Genomic DNA, 18,134 nt, shown 5'->3' on the forward strand with positions numbered 1-18,134 from the left:
ACAAATCATCGTAAATGACTATGATTTAGTGGCCATTACTGAAACATGGTTAAAGGATGGTCACGACTGGGAGTTAAATATCCGAGGGTATCAAACTATTCGGAAGGACAGAGTGGATGGTAAGGGAGGTGGTGTTGCTCTGTTATTTAAGGATGACATCCGGGCAATAGTAAGGGATGACATCGGTGCTATGGAGGATAAGGTTGAATCCATTTGGGTGGAAATCAGGAATAGTAAGGCGAAAAAGTCACTGATAGGAGTAGTCTATCGGCCACCAAATAGTAACGAGATGGTGGGGCAGGCAATAAACAAAGAAATAACTGATGCATGTAGAAATGGTACAGCAGTTATCATGGGGGATTTTAATCTACATGTCGATTGGTTTAACCAGGTCGGTCAAGGCAACCGTGAGGAGGAGTTTATAGAATGTATCCGCGATAGTTTCCTAGAACAGTATGTAATGGAACCTACGAGGGAATAAGCGGTCCTAGATCTTGTCCTGTGTAATGAGACAGGATTGATTCATGATCTCATAGTTAGGGATCCTCTCGGAAGGAGCGATCACAATATGGTGGAATTTAAAATACAGATGGAGGGTGAGAAAGTAAAATCAAATACTAGTGTTTTGTGTTTAAACAAAGGAGATTACAAGGGGATGAGAGAAGAACTAGCTAAGGTAGACTGGGAGCTAAGACTTTATGGTGGAACAGTTGAGGAACAGTGGAGAACCTTCCAAGCGATTTTTCACAGTGCTCAGCAAAGGTTTATACCAACAAAAAGGAAGGACGGAAGAAAGAGGGAAAATCGACCGTGGATATCTAAGGAAATAAGGGAGAGTATCAAATTGAAGGAAAAAGCATATAAAGTGGCAAAGATTGCTGGGAGATTAGAGGACTGGGAAATCTTTAGGGGGCAACAGAAAGCTACTAAAAAAGCTATAAAGAAGAGTAAGATAGAGTACGAGAGTAAACTTGCTCAGAATATAAAAACAGACAGTAAAAGTTTTTACAAATATATAAGACAAAAAAAGAGTGGCTAAGGTAAATATTGGTCCTTTAGAGGATGAGAAGGGAGTTTTAATAATGGGAAATGAGGAAATGACTGAGGAACTGAACAGGTTTTTTTCGGTCTTCACAGTGGAAGACACAAATAACATGCCAGCGACTGATAGAAATGAGGCTATGACAGGTGAGGACCTTGAGAGGATTGTTATCACTAAGGAGGGAGTGGTGGGCAAGCTAATGGGGCTAAAGGTAGACAAGTCTCCTGGCCCTGATGGAATGCATCCCAGAGTGCTAAAGGAGATGGCTAGGGAAATTGCAGATGCACTAGTGATAATTTACCGAAATTCACTAGACTCTGGGGTGGTCCCGGTGGATTGGAAATTAGCAAACGTGACGCCACTGTTTAAAAAAGGAGGTAGGCAGAAAGCAGGAAATTATAGGCCAGTGAGTTTAACTTCGGTAATAGGGAAGATGCTGGAATCTATCATCAAGGAAGAAATTGCGAGGCATCTGGATAGAAATTGTCCCATTGGGCAGACGCAGCATGGGTTCGTAAAAGGCAGGTCATGCCTAACTAATTTAGTGGAATTTTTTGAGGACATTACCAGTGCAGTAGATAACGGGGAGCCGATGGATGTGGTATATCTGGATTTCCAGAAAGCCTTTGACAAGGTGCCACACAAAAGGTTGCTGCATAAGATAAAGATGCATGGCATTAAGGGTAAAGTAGTAGCATGGATAGAGGATTGGTTAATTAATAGAAAGCAAAGAGTTGGGATAAATGGGTGTTTCTCTGGTTGGCAATCAGTAGCTAGTGGTGTCCCTCAGGGATCCGTGTTGGGCCCACAATTGTTCACAATTTACATTGATGATTTGGAGTTGGGGACCAAGGGCAATGTGTCCAAGTTTGCAGATGACACTAAGATGAGTGGTAAAGCGAAAAGTGCAGAGGATACTGGAAGTCTGCAGAGGGATTTGGATAGGTTAAGTGAATGGGCTCGGGTCTGGCAGATGGAATACAATGTTGACAAATGTGAGGTTATCCATTTTGGTAGGAATAACAGCAAACGGGATTATTATTTAAACGATAAAATATTAAAGCATGCCGCTGTTCAGAGAGACTTGGGTGTGCTAGTGCATGAGTCACAGAAGGTTGGTTTACAAGTGCAACAGGTGATTAAGAAGGCAAATGGAATTTTGTCCTTCATTGCTAGAGGGATGGAGTTTAAGACTAGGGAGGTTATGTTGCAATTGTATAAGGTGTTAGTGCGGCCACACCTGGAGTATTGTGTTCAGTTTTGGTCTCCTTACTTGAGAAAGGACGTACTGGCGCTGGAGGGTGTGCAGAGGAGATTCACTAGGTTAATCCCAGAGCTGAAGGGGTTGGATTATGAGGAGAGGTTGAGTAGACTGGGACTGTACTCGTTGGAATTTAGAAGGATGAGGGGGGATCTTATAGAAACATTTAAAATTATGAAGGGAATAGATAGGATAGATGCGGGCAGGTTGTTTCCACTGGCGGGTGACAGCAGAACTAGGGGGCATAGCCTCAAAATAAGGGGAAGTAGATTTAGGACTGAGTTTAGGAGGAACTTCTTCACCCAAAGAGTTGTGAATCTATGGAATTCCTTGCCCAGTGAAGCAGTTGAGGCTCCTTCATTACATGTTTTTAAGGTAAAGATAGATAGTTTTTTGAAGAATAAAGGGATTAAGGGTTATGGTGTTCGGGCCGGAAAGTGGAGCTGAGTCCACAAAAGATCAGCCATGATCTAATTGAATGGCGGAGCAGGCTCGAGGGGCCAGATGGCCTACTCCTGCTCCTAGTTCTTATGTTCTTATTATGTTCCAGTAGTGATTAAAAATACCGTACAATCCCTATAGTGCAGAATATTGCACCAAGAAATAGGGATTTGGTATTTTAAAACAAAACTTTATTATTAACACAATATTAAACTCTTTAACATCACACCTGAAAATAACTTACAATTACCCCTAAAACAACTCAATACAGCAAATACAATACCCTTAATTACTATCTCTATTCCCACTTGAACAAGAATTTTTTTAAATCTACATCCCAACAACAGAGTAATACTTGCTTCCCAGAACAGATTTCACTCCTGTTAGAACCCCTGCAGAGACTCTGGCTGGATGTCTTCAAAAAGCTGTTTCAGCTGGTTTGTTTCAGCTGTACCCTTGTCCTCAGACAAGTCTGCACTGCTTTAAATTCTATTTAACTATCCTGAGAGCAAAATACCTTACTTGTGGACTCAGTGTTAGCCAGACCAGAACTCCACTCAAAAGCTCTCTGAAATGTCAAAATGCCTTAACTCCAGCCAGCAATTACATCATCTCCCCAAGCTGAAAAACAAATAAACTCCCCAGGCTGAAAACACCAACTCCCCAGGGACTCCACCTAGTCAAACAACAGTGCATTAAGCTCAGGCTTAATTAGGCCAGGCAACTCTTGATTAATAAGAGGATCAGGGGTTATGGGGAGAAGGGAGGAGAATAGGGATGAGAAAATATCAGACATGATTAAATTGCGGAGCAGACTCGATGGGCCGAGTGGCCTAATTCTGCTCCTATGTCTTATAGTCTTTACAATGGTCAATTTCACCTCTGGTTCCTAAAAGCTTTCTGGTCTTGTAAAACAAGATTATTTAACATGACTACCGCAGTCAAACACACTAACAAGCAAATAGCCATTTAAAAAATAATTTGATATATCTAAAGTCCTGCATTTCTCACAATCTCTACTGTCCTACCTTTTAACCTAATCTCCCAGATCACTAGTCAACTCTGCCTTCATAATCTCAATTACCTTTATTTAGGTTTAAAACACTAGTCTTTAAAAAAAAATCCAATTAAGGGGTAATTCAGCGTGGCCAATCCACGTACCCTGCACATCTTTTGGGTTGTGGGAGTGAGACCCACATGGGGAGAATGTACAAACTCCACATGGACAATGATCCGGGGCCAGGATCGAACCCGGGTCCAAAGCGCCGTGCTAACCACTGCGCCACCGTGTTGCCCCAAAACACTAGTCTTAAACCCACCCTTCTCACCTCCAAAAGGAATGTGAAATTCTATCATGTGGTGATTAATATCACCTAGTGGCTCCTTTATCATGAGGTTGTTGATTATTAACTGAAGGAACTCTGAAAAGATTTATTTTGCTCCACATTTAAGCACGTCTGTGATAGTGATCATGACACCATTGGTATTAAACTAATGGATTAGGAAAAGACAAGGAGAAAATAACCAATAGCACTCTCACAATTAGAACATGGATTTTATTATAACAGCAAGTTTTGTTCAAAATCAGGCAAGGCAAAAAAACAATGTTCACAAGTGCTTGGTAGTAAGAAATAATATTTAACAAGAACACTTACAACTGCTAATTCAGAAAGAAGCCTTTTGGGAAAGTTCAATTCCAGCTTTATGCTTTTATCCTCCTCCAATTTTCTCCCTTTAGCCCAATACTGTCTTATGCTGGAATATAGATCAGTAGACCCCAATGGGCATACTCAAAGATCTATTCTAAACTAATTGCAATGTTTCCAGCAGGACTCACCAAACATAAATACACATTCTTTTTGGGTTTTTTTATGTCGCACCTTTCAGTGTCTGGTCAAAGTGCTCTACAGTCAGTGAATTACTTTGAGGTGTGACCATTGTTGGAATGCAAGAAATATGACAACAAAATGCACACAGTAAGGTCTGACAAACAATAATATAATGAATGATCAGTGCTCGGATTCTTGCCCCAGCTAATGAAGCACAAAATGGGAATTGAACTCAGGCCTTTCCTGATCTTTATGACTCAGTACTACAGTGAGTGCATTTATTCACCAAGTCACTGGGGCATTGCCTTGCGTCTTCAAAATAGGAATTTCTTAACACAAGTCGAACTGGCAAATTTTTTAGCAATTAATTTTTCAGTCATTTAGCCACCTTTCCTACATTTTTAAAAGATTGGTCTACACTTGCAGCAGCCGTGGTCTGTACAATAATCATACAACATGAAATACATATACAGAGAGCCACCTGCAGTGACGTGTAGAATTAATTCATCACCTCATTTTTATTTCCAAAAGGTTCTATGGAGTTAGATCTCAGATTTAGGAATTAGAATACCACCCAGGCGTCTGAAGGAGGCGGAATTCAATTGAAAATCAGCATGAGGGAAGATTGGTGCAATAGCAATACTCTGCCCTTTGGGGGTCATTCACATTCTCACTGAAAAGGCCAGGATCCAGAATGAAGTATAGTTGGCATCCAAGCCAGATACCACCACCAATTATTTTGCATAAAGCAAACTGACCAAGTAGAATATAAACAACCTATTGGACAGATAATTACATTGACCATTGAGTGTTGTTGGGTGCGTAAGTTACTCCAGGAAGAGTCAATTTAGGCTCACTGTGGTGCAGGATGATTACCCTCATAACTTATTACTAGCATGATACTGTAAGGTGAGGAGGTTCTTTGGTGCTTGCTTGCTGGTGGGATATCATTGCCACATGTGCAGAAGTGCAACCACACAGCAGAGTATTCTACAAGGAAGAGTATTCGAAAATCGAATAAGGTTAGAAAAATATACAGTTTTCACTTATCAATCCAAAATATGAAAAAGTTCAATTGGGAAATCCCTAACCCACAGTCAACCGCCTCATACAGTTAATACAGTTCAGCCCGGCTACCTTTGAATTCCCAATTGCAGCTGAAGGAGTTTAGATACAGTAATCCAAAATGAACCCAAAACCCATTTCAACTGTGCTGTCAACACATGTATGCAGCTGAATGTGCAAAATGGAGTGCAAGTCTTTCAATTATCTTAAGTTATCCAACTTCATTTACAGCCCCACTTTTGCTGATTTCGCAGTGGAAATGCAGTGGGCACAATGTACCTAGAGAACAAAAAGTCTCCATGTTTACCCGTAAAGTTGATTCAGATGCTTTTCCTAGACAATTCCAGAACTGATCAGTGACAGACTGGCTGGAAATGACCTAGACATTCTGGAGCAGCACTATAACTTTGAGAGGCACTGCTTGTAATGTACCTACCATGATTTAATGTTAAAGCTATCTCACCTCTGGTTATATTCATGATACAATGTCGACTGTGCTCAAGCACAAATTGAAACAATTGCAACAGTGAACAAGGTTACTCTCGTATTTGTTGGTCAGTGCATTGTTACTGGGCACAAATTTTAAATGCACACTTCTGATATTATATTCCCTTGCCAGTTTCCTCTTCTATCCTTCTATAGATCTACAGGTACCGACTCTCTTACTAGGGCATGTTCCACAGATACCAGCGACCCGCTGACATCTCATGCAAGTGGGAATTATCTGATGGCAAATATTGTCATGCTATTTCACCAGTAATGATCCGGATTGTGCCAGACTTGTGGGAATATTTAGCAGGTATCAGAAGCGGAAATTGTGGCTAGCCATATCAAGCCTGAGGCATTCAGCACAAACGTAGTGCTCCTATTGCCGTCCCTACGAAGATACAAACCTGGGCCTGCTCACTGGAAATGCTTGCTGAGTCAGTGGGAGGAGCATAGTGAGAACAATGCACATTTTCTGGAATGTAACCATTTGTTTCAATCCTTTGTCACAAACATTTCATGTCAACCATAATGCCGAAAGTTCTCAATTAAGGAAGTTCCCGCCACGCAGCAGAGTACCATCTGAATATGACAACAGCGCAGCATGCACAGTTCAAGGGCAGCTGTGATCTACAGGCAAATTCTGACACCGTCAACAGTGCTAGAGGGAGCTGCCCATTCACAAGACCTAGACAGAACTCAACCATTGATTAGGGTCATACTTTCCCCTTTAATACTTCTTTCTCATTTGATAGATTATCTTTCAGCAGATTCATAATCTGTACGAATTGAAAAATATCAAAAGCCAAAACACACTTTTCACCAAATTTCTGCTGGTGGGGTTTCACCTGGATAAAAAGTGATTGAAGGAACTTTAATGTTTCTTCTGGTCCCCTTTAACATAGCCCTTCTGCGCTCTATAACCCTTGTGCCAGTATAATTCCCTTGCTTACAATGTGAATTTTACGAGGTGACGCTTTCTTACCCCCTGCCTCTAGGAGAAATGTCTTTCCTTATGTCTCTCCCTAGTGAATGGTTGAGGGGGTTTGACAACACTCCCGATAGCACTGAGAGTGTTGTATTGTCAAATTGGATTATTTACTGAAGGCCCTGGGAGCAGGGTTGAACCCACAACCTTCTGAGCCAAACTGATTTTGAATTCACCACTGTTTCAATCTAAAAACAAATGTACCATTCTCAACCAAGGATACACAGACTAGATCAGGATCCAAGCCCAGACTTTCAGTACTTTGTTCCAGTAGCAATGGCATTGTATGCAGATTTTCTCAATGGACACTCCCTCCCAATCCTTGTCCTCTTTGGGAGAAATCCCTTCCTTGTCTTTATGTCTCTCGCAGCCTGGCTGAGGTTGTGCATTCACCATTCAGGGAACTATCTGGCGCACTTTCCATTTACTAGCATATTCTAATTCATTTACACAGCATCTAGCACCAGGAATCTCTCACAATTGCATTCCTGGTGCTGAACTCTGTATTTCATGGTGTTTATGGAATTTGTTGAGATGTCATGCAACATGGAATGGTTGAGACGATCCAAGGCTAGTGAACGTCACTAAATTTGAATTGTGCACATGATTGTGTTTGAAAATATTCCTTCCCCATACCAAAATTTAAGGAATTTCAATCTCAAGCAAGAATTTTCAACCATACCGGGCTAAGGAAAATATCAAGACATAATTTCAGATAACAATCTCTCAACTCCGTTTCTTCTATTAACAGGCTCAGAAGTAAATGGATTGGACCACATTGAGCCAACAGCCCCAATTTCATTCTCATTCACTTCTTGCCACCTGTACGAAAGTGCATCGCTCAGACGGTATCAGACTTGGTTACTGCCCTGCTTTGGGTCAAACACAGGGTAAAAGTGGGATTTGGATCAAATTCAATTTATGTTAAAATCCAACCAAATCTGACATCTGGAAGTCTACCAGAATATGGGGACGTTCCTGAAAACCAATGCATTCTCTTTCTCAGTGCAAATTAGTATTTTGTTTCCCCCCCCTCAACCTGTTTCAACAAAATATTTAGAAGAGGCTAACTGTTACAATCCAAGACAAAATTGGAAAGAATTTTTCAAAGTGTTGTGGAAATCCTTTCAATCCATGAGATTTCTTTAAAAAAAAACATAAATTAATGATCTGCTCTCAGCACCAGACACAAAATCCACAATCAAAGGTTCAATGGTGAAAGGCTGGGCTTTTAAAATCAGGCCACTTGAGTGTTGTCCATTCAGAACGATTTGGATGCTTCCTCAGGCGCAGCTCCTCCCTTGGTAGCACTAGATGAAAGACCACTGTTGATATGGGTCTTCAGAGTTGCACGAAGCTGTGGCTGGGTTCTGGCCTGATGCAGTCAAGCATTGATTTGTGGCAGAATTTATTAGATTGTCCTTAAAAAAAAAACACACAAAATTCACAAGTTAAAAAACTGTGCTTCCAAATTTCTACAATGCCTCCTGATGTTGCTAACTTATACCCACGTATGGCTGCTGTCTGCTATCTCATCTAAGCAGTCAATCTTCTAGTGTCTCTGATCGAGAGCATCAATTTAATATTCAAGTCCCAATTTAATATTCAAGTCCCAGAGATAAAATAACACCGTACTAATCTACCACACTTGGGAGGGGGGTGGGGGGAGCTTTATATCATCCTTTAAAGGGCTTTAATTTGTCTGTAAACCAGTTAATCCTAAGAATACAGCTGACAATTTGATACTCTTCAAGTTGCAACATCTGCAGCAATATGCTTTTATCTTATGACAAGTCCAGAATATATACTACTTTAAAGTGAACACATTTGGTCACACAGATCTGGTATAAAAATCACTTTGCTGATGAGCATAGGATTAATGACTGTCCTTTTGAGTGCATCAGACTGAACACAACATACCAGAGAGATCGGACGAACATTAGGTTACTTTAAGTGGGTCAGATGCTCCTCACTCAGAATTATTCCTCGAGACCAGTGCTGCATGATAGACTATGTGCTGACAAGCCACCTCTACATCCAAATGGTCATTCGTCAGGTGTAATCAGAGGCAGCGAGTTGGTGTATTCCATTCAACCATTGTGTCTGTAGGGGGAGGTTTGGGGTAATGGGATAGTGATCCAAAATAGAAAACCTGGCTGATTTTTCCCTTTCCTAGTCCAGACACATGGAGGTCAAACGTAAGAGAGAAAGTCTGGCATTTTACATAGCATTATTCAAAGTGCTTTACAGCTAATACTGCTGCAATATCGGAAACGCAGGAGCCAATTTGCATACAGCAAGCTCCCACAGTGTAATAATGACAAGATAATCAGTTAATAAAATGTCTTTCTACCTCCATGTTCAAAACCAGCCAACCTTTTTTTGTTAAAATGAGAAACAAGGTGAATGTCCAAGGTGCACAATGTAGGATGTAATCAAAATTGAAAAATACAACATAGCGAGAAGGTAAATCAAGTAGATGAGGTTCAGCACCAAGCTTAGCTTCCAAAGTCCTGCAAATTACAGGACAATGAGAAACAGAGGATGGTAAAGAATTCTCTGATTGAGGTTGTGGGAAAGAACAATTTGACTCGGAGGCTATTGGATAAGTCTTGATTTTAAGACAGTGAAGATGCAGGTCGATGTATTTGTAGTTTAGAGGGAATAAGAGGTGGCGGCTTGGCGGGTAACTACTAATAGACAAAGATGAGAAAAGTCAGAGCAATGGTTACTTAGTCTATGTTTTCAAGTTTCCTGTCTCTTAGAAACACCTGATCTTCAACTTTCACCTCTATTGAAATCCATTTCAAATAATTAGAACTGCTTCATTGACGGGTCTGCAAGATTTGTCCCACAAGTCGCAGAGCCATGAGTGAAGATCAGAGGTTCGATTCCCTGAATTTGGTGAGTTCACTGATGTTAAGCCTAGGCAACAGTGAAAGACACAACAATTTGTCTCACTACCCCTGGGCGAGGGAGGGGAAAGTGAGCCCAGGTTCCCATTCAGGATTTCAGTCAGTCACTCCTGCTGGAGATGTCTTTGCAATGTTTGGAGGAGTACAAGGTCAATAGTGATGGAATAGCTTGCCAACTTAAAGATTGTAAGAAGTCTTACAACACCAGGTTGAAGTCCAACAGGTTTGTTTCAAACACGAGCTTTCGGAGCACGGCTCCTTCTTCAGGTGGAAGTCCATTCACCTGAAGAAGGAGCCGTGCTCCGAAGCTCGTGTTTGAAACAAACCTGTTGGACTTCAACCTGGTGTTGTAAGACTTCTTACTGTGCTCACCCCAGTCCAACGCCGGCATCTCCACATCATAACTTAAAGATTCACATCAAGAATGGCCCTGTTCAAGATAATGGAAGACAGCCATGGTACTGCAGGCTGAAATCAAGTCAATACTTTTAGAAGGCGAGGGGAGAGAGTTGCTAAACCCTTACCCGCCTCCCACAAAACACTTCCCGATCCAGATACATCACTTACATTTAACATTTTCCAGCGCTCCTCTCCCGGCACTTTTGTATCCTTCCCCTTGTATTTACAGATCTCTAATCGAATGGGGCTGTAAGCAGCACGAAGACACAGCTGCTTCCCGATGTTGTGCCGTATTTCAGACTGGGTTGTGTATTCAAAATACTGAACATTTCAAATGGAAAAAAAGGTGTTACATCAAAGCAACAGATGCCTGATCTCCCTCTGCCTGCGCCCCCCCCCCCTCCCCTCCCCCCCAACAACTCCAAGCACTGATGCCATTATAGTAGTCTTTATTACGAGGCAACCTACATGACTTTTGTCTTTCCTTCCCATATTTCTCCATCCTTCCTGAAGGCATTGACTCCTTGCTGATATATGGTTTCACAGGCACCTGGCACCCTCTGGTATGTTGCCCAAGCAGCTGTTCTCCAGCTGGGAGCCTAGGCAGCAAGAGTTGGCACACTATTTCACCACCTTGTAGTTAGGGAGAGAAAGAGGAGAACGCATCACATCCAAGCCCAATTGTTCCCACATGTTTAATTCCAGTAGGGATCATCCGATAAGAATCATGAGTGGTGATTTCAGACAGAAATCAGTCTGATTTTCCCAATCGACCAGGCATTTAACCCAGGAGTTTCCTGGTTGGTTTGACTCATCTCCTCTCTGCCCCAACTAGGTGAAACCGGGCAGCACGGTGGCATAGTGGTTAGCACTGCTGCCATATTTGGGCAGCACGGTAGCATAGTGGTTAGCACAATTGCTTCACAGCTCCAGGGTCCCAGGTTCAATTCTGGCTTGGGTCACTGTCTGTGTGAAGTCTGCACGTTCTCCCTGTGTCTGCGTGGGTTTCCTCTGGGTGCTCCGGTTCCCCCCCCCCCCCCCCCCCCCACAGTCCAAAGATATGCAGGTTAGGTGGATTGGCCATGATAAATTGCCATTAATGTCCAAAATTGCCCTTAGTATTGGGTGGGGTTACTGGGTTATGGGGGTAGGGTGGAGGTGTGCGGTTGGGTAGGGTGCTCTTTCCAAGAGCAGGTGCAGACTCGATGGGCCAAATGGCCTCCTTCTGCACTGTAAATTCTATGATTCTATGGCGCCGAGGACCCGGGTTCAATCCCAGCTCCGGGTCACTGTCCGTGTGGAGTTTGCACATTCTCCCAGTGTCTGCGTGGGTCTCACCCCCACAACCCAAAGCTGTGCAGGGTTGGTGGATTGGCCATGCTAAATTGCCCCTTAAATGGGACAAAAAAAATAATTGGGTACTCTAAAATTTAGTTTTTTTTAAACCAGGAGAAGCAGTCATTACATTTTTCTTCACCCACTTAAACCAGTTATTTATTTCCACTCGTCTTTATCTTTCTAACTCAGCTGCAAGGAATCAGCATTAAAACCTTTCCCGACACCACTCACAGACCTTGAATGTATTGGCGTGTCTTGGTAACCACAATTAGACACAGAAGGTCAGACCATGACTTACGCCAATTTACACTCCACTGCCTTGGCTATAAAAGTTCAGCATTCTGTTTGCTTTGTTAATAGCTGTTCTCAAAAGTTAATCATCGGGTCATTAATCATCATGCAGCAACTTGCCAAATCTTTTGACAGCACCTTCCAAATTCTATTGCCGAGAAAGACAAGAGAAACAGACGCATGGGAACATCACCATCTGCAATTTCCCTCACCATTCTGCCGTAGAACTATAATTGCCACTCCTTCATAGTCACTAGGCCAGAATCCTGGAACTCTAACAGCACTGTGAGAGTACCTTCACCACATAGACTGCAGTGATTCAAGGCAGCAACTCACATTACCCGGCCCTTCGAGCCTGCTCCGCCATTCATTTTGATAATGGCCGATCATCAAGTTCAATACCCTGATCCTGCCTTCCCCTCCATATCCCTTAGCCCCAAGAGCGATATCTAATTTCTTCTTGAAATTACACTATGTTTTGGCGTCAACTTTGTTCCACAGATTCACCACTCTCTGGGTGAAGACATTTCTCCTCACCTCAGTCCTAAAAGGTTGACCCTTATCCTCAAACTATGACCCCAAGTTCTGGACCCCCCCACCATCAGGAACATTCTTTCTGAATCTACCCTGTCTAATCCGGTTAGAACTTTATGAGATTCCCTCTCATTCTTCTAAACTCCAATGAATATAATCCTAACTAATTTAAGTCTCTCTTCATATGACAGCCCCGTCATCCCAGGAATCAGCCTGGTCAACTTTTGCTGCACTCCCTCCAGAGAAAGAATATCCTTCCTCTGGCAAGGACACCAAAACTGCACACAACACTCCAGATGTGGCCTCATCAATGCCCAATACAATTGCAGTAAAATATCTCTATTCCTCTCGGCATGGTAGCACAGTAGTTAGCACTGTCGCTTCACAGCGGCAGGGTCCAAGGTTCGATTCCCGCCTTGGGCCACTGTCTGCGCAGAGTCTGCATGTTCTCTCCATGTCTGTCTGGGTTTCCTCCAGGTACTCCGGTTTCCTCCCACAAGTCCCGAAAGACGTGCCGTTAGGCAAATTGGGCATTCTGAATTCTCCCTCTGTGACCCGAACAGGCGCCGAAATGTGGAGACTAGGGGCTTTTCACAGTAACTTCAGTGCAGTGTTAATGTAAGCCTACTTGTGATATTAATAAAGATTATTACTCAAATCCTCTCGCTATGAAGGCCAACATACCATTTGCCTTCTTTACTGCCTGCTGTACCTGCTCACTTACTTTCAGCGACTGATGCATGAGGACACCAAGGTCTCACTGAGTATCCACCTCTCTCAATTTACACCCATTCAAATAATAATCTGCCTTCCTCTTTTTCCATTATCAATGTTATACTACATCTGCCATGCGCATGTCCACTTCCTCAGCCTGTCCAAATCCTGCTGAAGGATCTCTGCATTCTCCTCACAGTTCACCCTCCCACCCAACTTTGTATCATCTGCAAATTTGGGAAAACCACATTTAGTTCCCTTGTCCAAATCATTAATATATAATGTGAACAGTTGGGGTCCTAGCACAGATCCCCGTGGTACCCCACTAGTCACTGCCTGCCAATCAGAAAAATACCCATCTATTTGCTTCCTGTCTGCTAAACCAGCTTTTTTATCCATCAAGACACTACCCGTAACCCCATGCGCTTTAACTTTACGTATTAATCTGCTACATGAGACCTTCTAGAAAGCCTTCTGTAAGTCTAAATAAACCACATCTACCGGTTCTCCCTGGTCAACTCTATTGGTTACATATTCAAAGAATTCTAGTAGATTTGTCTAGCATGATTTTCCTTTCGTAAATCCATGCCGACTTTGTCTGATTACCATTCCAGAGTCCAAAGAATTTTGGAAAATGGATTTGCTACTAGGGCCACTTCATCAAGTACTCTGGGATGAAGATTATCAGGCCCTGGAGATTTGTCCGCCTTCAATCCCATTAATTTCCCCCAAACCATTTCTCGACTAATACTCATTTTCTTCAGCTCCTCACTAAAACTTGTGCTCCTCAGAACCAGTACATTATTCATGATTTTCCTTTCATAAACCCATGCTGACTTTGTCTGATTACACCTCTGCTTTCCAAATAGGAGATAGTGCAGGATGAATACCGCATACATTGTATGTTCAAATGACCATTGCCGTGTACCTGGTTGCCTCCCATTCCATGGCACGGGTACATTATCAGAGGTTTCCCACCGTGATTGTTTTCCCCAGCATCCAGGCAACTTCCTGTTCCCTTGTTTTTAATCTGTAAAATAACACAAACTTATCAAACATTCAGCAGTTGTTGCTTTTTATGGTCTATAACAAAATCGAATTACAAAATTGATGAAATGCAGAGCGGGGATTGATTGCAAAGGCAGTTAAGTGCCTGGATGTCAAATTAAAAAACAATTTAAAAATCTGCATTGCCTGGAAACCGGGTTTGAATAATGATAGGATGCAGGCTTGTCTGAAGACTGCATACATGTCATCAGTTGGGTAGTCTTAACCCTGTGCCCAAGGACACTCCGTGCAAATTGTCCCAGCAACTACAGCCTTTTGAGGGGAAAATAATTCTAGATTTCCAGCACCTTTTGTGCTAAACATAGAACTTTGTGGCAAAGGAGAAATTTACAGTGCAACTAACTGCAATAACCTGATCTGAATTTGGTCCACCACTATCATTAACATGCATTTGGAAACTGGGCTCTCAAGCTCACTAGTTGAACATCATTTTTATAGCATTAATTTATTACATCGAGAAATGTACCTAGTGTTTTAGAGGGCTGCTGTCAGGAAAGTGGGCACCGAGAGGGATAAAGGGATTAGTGGTGGTTTTACTTAGTGGTGTAGTGTTTGGGAGTTGTATTTGAATTGATGGTTGCTAAGATGTTCACTGTATGTTTTTTAAAAGGTTAACTTGAGTTCATAGAATAAACATTGTTTTGCTTTTTAAAATACTTTTCCATTTCTGCTGTACCACATCTGTAGAGTGGGCTGTGTGCTCCCCATACCACAATCTAGTAAACGTTGTGGGTCAGGTGAACTCCATGATACACTTTGGGGTTCTCTAAACCCTGGTCCATAATAGGTGTTAAAGTTAAAAAGGGTTCGGAGGGAAACACTGTCCGTAACTAGGAACCACATGCTCCTGCCAGCACAAACATATCTGATCCATGGATTTTTTTTTTTTAAATGTCGGTGGGAAAAATTATTAGGTTCAGAAAGTGACAACTCGAGAAGTGCACAGAACAGTTAGCCCTCCATTTGCTGTCTCAAAAGAAGAGAGTATTAAGCACTGCTGCCTCAGCACCTGCGTTTGATTCCAGCCTTGGGTGACTGTCTGTGTGGAGTCTGTACGTTCTCCGGTGCTCCGGTTTCCTCCCACAGTCCAAAGATGTGCAGGTTAGGTGGGATTACGGAGATAGGGCAGGGAAGTGGGCCTAGGTAGGGTGCTCTTTCAGAGAGCCGGTGCAGACTCGATGGACTGAATAGCCTCCTTCTACACTGTGAAAGATTCTGTGGATTCAACCCAATTGATGCTTTGGCTCTTCATAATTTGCAGGGATTTATTAGGAATATCGTTAAATGAGTTAAAAGTGAACTGCATGATATTTAATGGGATTTTGACTTGATCATGCTATGCGTTACCAGTGTACAGACACTAATACAGGTCTCTGAAGACCTCTCTCCATTCATTGAAAATGGATTAACACTTTTGTTAACCAATACATTGGGGCATTCATGCACTTTCAACCGGTGACAATTTCAAAGCCCATTAATATTTTGGAAAAAGGAGTTTAAAATCAGGTTAGAAAACGTCATTCAAACTTTAAGTTGATTTTGCTAAACAGTTCAAAGTTTGTTATTTAACTACTGTCTCCTGCCACCCACACCCTTCTGCATAGGTGCACCGGGTGTCCGCACATGCACACAAAACTCAAAACTAGAATCTTGCTGATAATGGACAAGATGCACTAAAGCGACTCAGAACTTGAGGCTAGATAAAACATGATCTATATGTTCATTCATATATTTAATATTCTCATTGAATTGTTAAAAATTGCTGCAGATATTGTGCGTTCCTCACTTGGCCATGTTGAATCATCCAGGTAGAGTTGAGAAAAATCGGGTGACCCTACTTAAATTACACATCTTGGGACACTAAGGGGCAATTTAGTATGGCCAATCCACCTAACGTGCTCATCTTTGAACTGTGAGAGGAAACCAGAGCACCCAGAGGAAACCCACGCAGACATGAGGAGAACGTGCAAACCCCACACAGACAGTGACCCGAGACTGGAATTGAACCTGGGTCTGGCACGCTGAGAGGCAGCAGTGCTATACAGTACCATGCCACTGTATCACCCTTGACATCATGTCATGGAGTGAAGTGGCACAACTGTGCATGGACTTTGACAGAGTCATCCAGACTCAAAACATTAAAAAAAATAAAAATAAATTTAGTGTACTCAATTAATTTTTTTCCCATTAAGGGGCAATTTAGTGTGTTCAATCCACCTACCTTGCACATCTTTGGGTTGTGGGGGCGAAATCCACGCAAACACGGGGAGAATGTGCAAACTCCACACGGACAGTGACCCAGAGCCGGGATCGAATCTGGGACCTCGGCTAACCCACTGCGCCATCGTGCTGCCTCAAGACTCGAAACATGAGCTCCCTTCTCTCTCCACAGAGGCTGTCAGACCTGCTGAGATTGTGCAGTATTTTCTGTTTCTGTTGTTCATGAACTCAGTTGGCAGCAAATGCAGCCTTGTTTAAATCATCATTTTACTTACCGCCCCATAACGCACTGGAGAAAAGTCTGGTACAAAGATTTCAGGGTACACATTTTGCAGATACCAGGTAAAGTTCTTGCATTTTAAATGCTCCTTCAGCTGAAACCTCTCTGAAAGATCTCCATAAGTTTTCTAAACAAAAAGAGCAACAGATGAACACCGAATCTACAAGTACATTTTATGTTGAAAGGAGTCAGCAATTACTTCAGCCACAATTGCGAGTGGGCAGAACATCTGTTAATTTTAAACTCAAAAATAGTGGCGGAAAAGAGTTGCAAGGTAGATAGCAATCGAGTTTCCACTGGAAGGTGAGTTTTGATGGCTTGTTGAATTGGTGATTTTAAAGAAGAATATACTTCACACATTATTTAAAACTGGACGGGGCTAGGCCAGAGAAACTACTGCCGCAAGAGATGGTGTACACTATTATTGAGAGAAAATATTGTGCAGAGATTCCAACTGCGTTTTTATTAATACCCTGTATGTTCTGATCACAATCCTATGTTTTTTTAAAAAAACGCATTTTATTCAAACTTGTATCAAAGTAGGTTACAGCAAATAAACATCCCGGGAAACATTCTTCCCAACAATCAACTATGCAGTTTGTACAGATTTTTCTCCTTTTTCACACCACCCCCCCCCCCCCCCCCCCCCCCCCCATCACCCACCGCCCCACCCCCCTGCGACGAACAGCTCCTCAAACACGGTCACAAACATCCTTCACCTTTTCTCAAACTCCCCTGCTGAGCCCCTTAACTCATACTTTATCTTCTCTAACCGCAGGAAGTCATACAGGTCACCCAACCATGCTGCTACCCCCGGTGGCGATGCCGACCGCCACGCCAGCAAAATTCCCCGGCGTGCAATCAGAGAGGCGAAGGCCAAGACATCGGCCTTCCTCCTCTCCATGAGCTCCGGCTTCTCTGAAACCCCAAATATCGCCACCAAAGGGTCCGGGTCCACTCCCTCCTCCACTATCCTGGCTAAGACCGTGAACATTCCCGCCCAGAAATTTCCCAATTTTTCACAACACCAAAACATGTGCGCATGATTTCCTGGCCCCCACCCACACCTCTCACACTCATCTGCTACCCCCTGAAAGAACCCACTCATTCTCGCCCGAGTCATATGCACCCTGTGCACCACCTTAAACTGTATCAGGCTCATCCTTGCAAAAGAAGAGGTCCCGTTTACCCTTCACAGTGCCTCACTCCATACTCCCCAGTTGATCTCCGTTCCCAACTCCGCTTCCCATTTCTCCTTGACCT

At 42.7% G+C, this 18,134-nt stretch overlaps 2 protein-coding genes across 5 annotated transcripts in view; both read right to left on the minus strand.

The window, feature by feature from the left end:
- The window catches only part of LOC119958136 (chymotrypsin-like elastase family member 1), a 37,250-nt gene extending 26,307 nt beyond the window's left edge, over nt 1-10,943 (minus strand). Inside the window, exon 1 of the mRNA XM_038786427.1 lies at nt 10,895-10,943. Coding sequence (XP_038642355.1) covers nt 10,895-10,943 — 49 coding nt within the window. The remainder of the gene's footprint in view (nt 1-10,894) is intronic.
- LOC119958135 (polypeptide N-acetylgalactosaminyltransferase 6-like) overlaps nt 4,283-18,134 on the minus strand; it is a 95,705-nt gene continuing 81,853 nt past the window's right edge. For all 4 annotated transcript variants that reach the window (XM_038786423.1, XM_038786424.1, XM_038786426.1 and 1 more), the window contains 4 exons: nt 16,867-16,998; nt 14,232-14,333; nt 10,595-10,747; nt 4,283-8,533 (listed from right to left, as the gene is read on the minus strand). In XM_038786423.1, coding sequence (XP_038642351.1) covers nt 8,423-8,533; nt 10,595-10,747; nt 14,232-14,333; nt 16,867-16,998 — 498 coding nt within the window. In that variant the 3' untranslated portion in view covers nt 4,283-8,422. The remainder of the gene's footprint in view (nt 8,534-10,594; nt 10,748-14,231; nt 14,334-16,866; nt 16,999-18,134) is intronic.

This window comes from Scyliorhinus canicula, chromosome 28, assembly GCF_902713615.1.
Source record: "Scyliorhinus canicula chromosome 28, sScyCan1.1, whole genome shotgun sequence".
Classification (NCBI taxonomy): domain Eukaryota; kingdom Metazoa; phylum Chordata; class Chondrichthyes; order Carcharhiniformes; family Scyliorhinidae; genus Scyliorhinus; species Scyliorhinus canicula.